A 7,391-nucleotide genomic window follows, 5' to 3' on the forward strand; every position below is an offset into this window, starting at 1 on the left:
GCTGATTGCAAACGAATCTGAAACACAGGTTCCAATATGGGAAAGTGATGAATTGGGAATGAGCAGCAGGGTAGGATTGTTAGGAACGTGGAAATCTGTATTTATGTTTGGAAAAGCTGCTGTGAAACTGAGTCTGAATGGAGAATCAGTTATAAAAATGTGCTGTCATTTCAAAAGAAGTTTAAGACTTCAAATAAATACTTCAAAATCATAGTCTTACTAATACTAATAAAAGTAGTACCTCCTCTGTGATCTGTATGAGTTTATTAATTGTTACTTCTGTGTAAACCTGAAGCAGTGTTAACAGCTTGGGTGCCATAGATTTCAAACAATCAGTAACAAGTAAAATGCTACATTAAAATGTTTACACTTTACCAAAATGATTGTAGATGTTTACACAGATCATTTTTAAAGCACAGATGTTTAACAGTCCACTACAGAATGTTAACTTAGGGATGCAAACGGATCTATGTTTGCCTAGCTGTTATTTCTTAATGTCAGTCAGAGGGCTCACGTGGCCACTTCAGATTCTTAAAAAAGGTGCCTTTGCAGCTCTGGATTTGAAAACCACGCTCAAGTCCCAACTCTGGAACAGCTGATCTCCAGCCAATAAATCCCTGGGTAGTCTTAGGTACTGGAGGAGATGGAATCACCTAGAATAAAAGGAACATGTAGAATTCAATGATTAAAAGGTTTTTGATTGGGATTTGTCATGCAACGTCCTCTTTTGTGCTGTAGTGTGGATGAAAATGAGAATTTCTAAAAAATAGTAGTTTAAAATGCAATCTGCTGCATTACAATATCCTGAACACACACTGACATTAATGGAAGGAAATAAGAACTTCGAAAGATTACCCAGTTGCATGCAAGTTCAATTTATAACACAGGATAGTTTAAAATTTAAAACACTGTTAGAATAATTTAGGTCCCATTCTATAATAAGGCACAGGGAAAGCGAGAGGTAAAACAGCCAAATTCTAATGAAGCAACTAACTTTGATTTACCACCCTTCTGAAAAAGAAAAACTCTTTTAGTGCCCAAACTGGTATGTATAACAGGCAATCAAAAAGCAAAGTTATTGTTTAGTAGTGCAAGGTAGCATACTTTTTGTAAAAAAATTTTACTCAATACGTTGCTAAGGGCTTTACTGGCTTTACATTATTAGGAGAAGAATTTTATCTTCAGATTTAGCTTTAATAATAATAATAATAATAATCTTGAGAACTAGTTAACTTCTCTAAACAGGCAAAATAGCATTTTATACTTGCTGTAATGTATTTGATAGCAATGCAGCTATGGAATTATAGTTTTGTGGCTAAATGCTGAAGATATTACTGACCAAGCTGGCTTTTGCATCATAACCTACTTGCTTGTTCCACTTTCTTTCTACTTTAAAAGATGGGTAAGCATCAAGTTAATCTGCAACTAATCAAGCTAAAAAGGAAGCAAAACAAAAGCCAACAGTCTCTGTTCACTGACTGCTGTGCTTGCTTTGGCTGAATCATCTCAATTGGGCACGTTATATCATTTTAGCATCTGGGGACTTAGTAGAGAAATACACAGCAAGAGAACAATGTTTCAGTTCTCTTGCCAGACTTGCTTCACTTTGTTCTTTGGCCAGGATTAGAAAATGTTTATGATATTTAGGTGGAGCAGTTCCTCTGAAAAGATAATTTTTATGGCCAAAAGTGCCACCCACTGAGCAGAATAATGAAGAAAATCATGTCCCACTTATGATCTGGGGGAAGGGACTATGAAGAAGCAATTTAACCTAGAGAGAAGAACAGATACGATGACTGTTACCGTGAAGGAAAATGTGCAGAAAGACATATAGTTCTGAGTAAGACACTTCACTGTGAAAATGTAAAGGGTGACCAAAATCACAGCTAGCCCTTGTCTTCCGTAGCAAATAAAGATTCTGAGGTAAAATTGAAAAAATAATCCCTGTTTCAGTACGCACCAGGCTATGCATGTCACTTTAACAGCTGGTAACTGCATGATTTGTTAACACACATACACCCTTACTGCTGAAGCAGAGCTAAACTTGACTGAAATTGGAAGCCTGAGACAGAAGTGAAGAACAAATAGCACTAGTGGCAGAAATGCTGTCATTTCATTGCTCTGCCACAGTCAGCACTAGCTCTTAATTTTTGTTTCAATTTAATCTCAGTAAAAGCTTTTACTACTTCCTCACTTTATCTCCCCACCCGTGGAATCCTTTGAAAGCAAGCTAGTTCAGCAAGTAGGAATTTCCCATCTCTTTTGGTTCCTTAATCTTCTCTAAGTGGACTAACCTTCCTTTTGGTTAGCACATTCTGCTTCCCTTTTATGAATATGTTCCTCTCCCCATGTCTCTGGTTTAGTTGCCTGTACAGTTACCCTATTCATTGGTGATTCTGACACTGTATATTTATAAATCAAACCATCAGTCACATTCCACTCTTATTTCCAGCTGTTTGACAACTTTTAGACTCTGAATATGTGAATATAAATCAGATAGTATAGAATCAAATAGGTATGAATTGGCTCATTAGAACTGGCTTCTTACTGATTTGTGGCACTAAATGGGACAGTGGCATTGTCTCTGCCAAAAAGTCGGCTGTCTTAAATAAATCCACACAAATCACTGCATCTTAACTCACAGTTAAAACTAGGCATTAAGGTTATGATAAGCCTTGAAGTAAGACATGTATATGTATATTATGAATGGTCAGCAGTCATAAATGTCTCTGCCAGCACTCTTCTGTACTAAGCTGTGCAGCTGACTGTTCTGTTACTGGATGTCACAGAGGAGTGCATGGGGGAGGTGCTTTACAGAAAGATGGTTATGTAGAGTGAAAGCTCTGAGAACTAACAACCATATCCAAAGGGCAATTCCTTGTCTTAAATGAATGCTTTTAAAGCATTGCTTGGGTTGCAAATACAATTTACTTTGACCTTTAGTTAAAGGCCCACCTCTACAAGACAACTGATTTTTAAAGCTTGTGTGGTTTCTTAAGACAAATATTGCTGTATTGCAATTTTAAAATGTAATTTTCTAACCTTAATGTATTTTTCCAAAGGTGTCACAGGTCGAACCTGCAGATGTTCTGGAAGCTCTATCTTGGGCTTTGTATTTTCTTTCTTTTCATCTTCAGTCAACTAAAACCAAAATATCAAAATTAAAAATTGGACTCTCTCTTTTGAAATATGCTGTAATATCAGATAGCTACACCACTCCCCTCATTGTTGCATCTGAACACTCTGATCTTTCTATCTAAACCAGGACTACTTATTTATTGTGCTTTGGCAATTATTGTAACGTAGTTCTGAATTTCAGAAGAAATTACAAGTATTGCTGAGTGATTCCACCTCTTAACTACATCACTGGTCCAAAAAGGGCTAGAAATACATCTTACATATATCTTATCTAACCACAAACCAAAGATTAATGAATGCTAAATACACATGTTCACTAACAGTAATGATGCATTGTATGTCAACTTTTCAGCTGTAAATCTATTAGTTCTGTGCAAAGGTCGTATGCATGACAGATCATAGTTATCAGGGATGCATGTTGAAGCCCAGAGGATGGAAGTTTTCAAAGCTGCTAACTTGGATGCCTACAGGAATTTTCAAAAAAATCCTAGAACAGATTAAATACTTCTAACCCCATGGAAAGTACATTTATAACTACTCAGGGGCTGCATCAATCCTATTCTTTAGCAATGAAATACTGTTATTCCACACGTAACATTATGTGCTACTATATTCTATATCTCAATATCACTGAGAATAGACATATCTCCAAATATTTTTATTTGTTGTGAACGCCCCCTGCTGAAAATTTAACTAGCTAGAACCATTTCCCCTTGATTTTTAAACTACCATATGGATAGACAAAGGGCAAATATTTTCCTGTCAGTGTGCATCTAGTACTTGTTAACACTACTGGGAGTCATGTTTCTCAAGAGAAATATATCAGAATATGCATAGCATATAAATTACCACTTGCCGTATTTTATTCAGAGGAAAACTGAAGCTTTGAACCCATCTTAAAAGTACTGCACTTGTTCCCTCAGAACCTATCTTAGTAAACTGTACTCAGTACTTTTCTAGTCTTCTGTTCTCTCATAATTTTATGTCCAGATAAATTTGTGTACTAGTAAATTTCTTATTTCTTATATGACATTCAATTTTACCTCCTCAAGAGCTGTTTGCAAGAATCCCCATTTGTGAGACCATCTTCTTGCAGCATCTAGTTCATTTTCAATGCATTTTTTCCTGAAACAGGTATTTAAGATTACTTTGAAAGCTTTCATTAACCCCCCCCACCCACACACACGCAAACCCAACTACTAATGCTACAAAGCACAGCACTTTAGCATGACTCTTTAGACCCTTACCTCAAAACAGCAAGTTTATATATGAGTTAATAACTGCCTGACTCAGAGTTAATGGGGAAATATTTTCCATAGGTTGGAAATGAAATAGTTGGTGTGAATGCGCTTCCTTGCAAATCACAACTGCATGAGGAATTGGAGGAGGTAAGATTTGGTATGACTTATTTTTTGAAGAACTTGAGAAGTAAGCACCAATGTCCTCTCACACGGACTTCCCCCGTTACCGCTGCCTGATGAAATGACCCACTGTCCCTGCTCAGCCAGGCCCCACTTCCCACCCCTCACACCCCCTCGGAGGATGGCGGTGGCACTCCTTGCTGCACCTATGGTGCTCAGGGCCGAGCCACCTGAGGGTACTAAAAACCTCGGCCTTTTTGCAGGTGGCAGACTTCTGAATGAGCACATGCACTTTACAGACACACGCAAAGTAAAGATACGGACAAACTCCTTCAGTCTCTGCCCGCCTAAGAGCTGCCGGGGGGAGTCTGCCTTGGGTGGGAGGGGAAGGAGGTGGCCGGAGAGCAGCAATAGCGAAGGCCCGGGGCCGTTACCAGCAGTTGTCCAGCGCCACGAAGTTGCAGGGCTGCCCTGCCCGGTGCGCCCCTGCGCCATGGCGGCGGCCGGGGCTTGAGCGCAGGGCCGAGCCCTCGCGGCTGGGGCGTTGCTGGGCGACGGCAGCGGAGGCGCTGGCGGCCATTGCAAAAGAGCGGTGAGGGCAGGCTCGCGTGCTCCCTCAGGCGATGGTTCCCGTCGCCAGTGGCGCCTTCGCTTCTTTGTCCTTCAGCTGCGTCCCGCGCTGGCAGGGGACCCTCTCGGGAGGAAGGGTAAAAATGCCCGTTCTTTCTTTAGGTCCCTCAGTAAACCAGGGGGAAGTACATGTGATGTTGTAATTAATTTTTGGAGGTGCCTTGGAGTGTTTTGGTTTATTTATTATCTTTTTTTTAAGTGTTACACAGTAGGAGAACATGTTTGGATTAAGCTGATGAAAAGCTGTTACCATTCTTGAGGAGTCAGCCATAGTTCAGAAGAAGAGTTGTCTATAACTTGCCGATCAGCCATGCTTCCCATAGCAGAAAACAAGTAGTCATACACCTTTCTGGGTATGGAGCTGTTAAGAGTCTATTTTAAACCTGGGCAAGGGAGCTGTTCAACAGGCAAAAACTTGGAGTATTTTTAATTGTAATGGGCATTCAAAATGGTTGAAGAATACTGTTTTTGTGTTGGTTTATCACAGAATCACAGAATATTAGGAGTTGGAAGGGACCTCGAAAGCTCATCCAGTCCAACCCCTGCCAGAGCAGGATCACACAGACCAGGTCACACAGGAACGTGTCCAGGCGGGTTTTGAATGTCACCAGAGAAGGAGACTCCACAACCTCTCTGGGCAGCCTGGGCCATGCTCTGTCACCCTTACAGTAAACAAGTTTTTCCTTATGTTCACATGGAACCTCCTATGCTCCAGCTTGCACCCATTGCCCCTTGTCCTGTCATTGGCTGTCACTGAGAAGAGCCTGGATCCTTCCTCCTGACACTCGCCCTTTACAAATTTATAAACATGAATGAGGTCACCCCTCAGTCTCCTCTTCTCCAAGCTAAAGAGACCCAGCTCCCTCAGCCGCTCCTCATAAGGGAGATGCTCCACTCCCTCCATCATCTTTGTGGCCCTGCTGGACTCTTTCAAGCAATTCCCTGTCCTTCTTGAACTGAGGGGCCCAGAACTGGACACAATATTCCAGATGTGGTCTCAGCAGGGCAGAGTAGAGGAGGAGGAGAACCTCTCCCAACCTACAACCACAGCCCTTCTAATACACCCCAGGATGCCATTGGCCTTCCTGGCCATGAGGGCACATTGCTGGCTCACGGTCATCCTGCTGTCCACCAACACCCCCAGGTCCCTTTCTGCTGTGCTGCTCCCCAATGGGTCAGTCTCCAGCCTATACTGGTACATGGAGTTGTTCTTCCCCAGATGCAAGACCCTACACTTGCCCTTGTTGAATTACATTAAATTTCTTCCCACCCGACTCTCCAACCTGTCCAGGTCTCGCTGAATGGCAGCACAGCCTTCTGGAGTGTCAGCCACTCCTCCCAGTTTTGTGTCATCAGCAAACTTGCTGACAGTGCACTCTGTTCCCTCGTCCAGGTCGCTGATGAATAGATTGAATATATTGACCCCTTAGGGACCCCACTAGATACGGGCCTCCAACTGGACTCTGTCCCAGTGACCACAACTCTCTGTCTTCTTTCCTTCAACCAGTTCACAATCCATCTCACTACCTGATCATCTAGACCACAGTTCCTCAGTTTAGCTGTGAGGATGCTATGGGAGACGGTGTCAGATGCTTTACTGATAGACCACATCCACTGCCTTACCATCATCATAATTTATTTTTTTTTAAATTCTGATAAGAACCAGCTTGTTAATGTGTCCAAAGCTCAGACTGCACACTTTATGATAGGTGTTTGCTTCTGTGTCCTACTTTATTAACCTGCTATTTCCAGTTCCTAAGTCCTCTTGATATACACCAAAATCACCTTTTGGTAATTGTAGTGGAAAATAACACTGGTCTTGTGATATACAGTGTCTTGCTGGTCTCATTCTGGTAGATGTTGTTCTTTACAAACTAGATGCTAATATTAGAAGTTCTGAGAAAGACCTGAACTTTATGGGTTATATGTGAGAACCCCAAAAATATTTACAGCTTGTAAAAAGTTCGCTGTGTTCCAATATATTAATATTTTTGGCTCTCCATCAATTTTTTGGTAATTTTATTTTCTTGCAATTGCTTTATAAAACATTTCAACAATGAATATAGCCAGCTGGCTCGTTGCCCATATGGGTTTAAATTGTTCCCTGACCCCTTTCTTTTTGTCTGGAAACTGGCTTGTGCAAACGCACCATAAATAGTTAATGTGACTTTTTCACACCAGTGGACAGTTATTACGCTTATTATAAAATAAATGCAGAAAGGTTTTGACCTAAGCTGAGTGGTTTATGGGTAGTGTGTTAGA

At 41.1% G+C, this 7,391-nt stretch overlaps 1 protein-coding gene across 1 annotated transcript; it reads right to left on the reverse strand.

Annotated features, from left to right (window-relative positions):
• Nucleotides 1-514: 514 nt before the first annotated feature.
• Nucleotides 515-5,079, reverse strand: LOC104535074 (chromosome unknown open reading frame, human C20orf85; the record flags this gene model as incomplete). The annotated part of the gene is made up of 4 exons (XM_010193747.1): nucleotides 4,934-5,079; nucleotides 4,182-4,263; nucleotides 3,043-3,141; nucleotides 515-653 (listed from the first exon to the last, which is right to left on the reverse strand). Coding segments are annotated over exons 1-4 (466 nt in total), but the record flags the coding sequence as incomplete, so codon positions are not given.
• Between the last annotated feature and the right edge of the window lie 2,312 nt (nucleotides 5,080-7,391).

The sequence above is a fragment of the Mesitornis unicolor genome, unplaced genomic scaffold (assembly GCF_000695765.1).
Source record: "Mesitornis unicolor isolate BGI_N332 unplaced genomic scaffold, ASM69576v1 scaffold51471, whole genome shotgun sequence".
Classification (NCBI taxonomy): Eukaryota; Metazoa; Chordata; class Aves; order Mesitornithiformes; family Mesitornithidae; genus Mesitornis; species Mesitornis unicolor.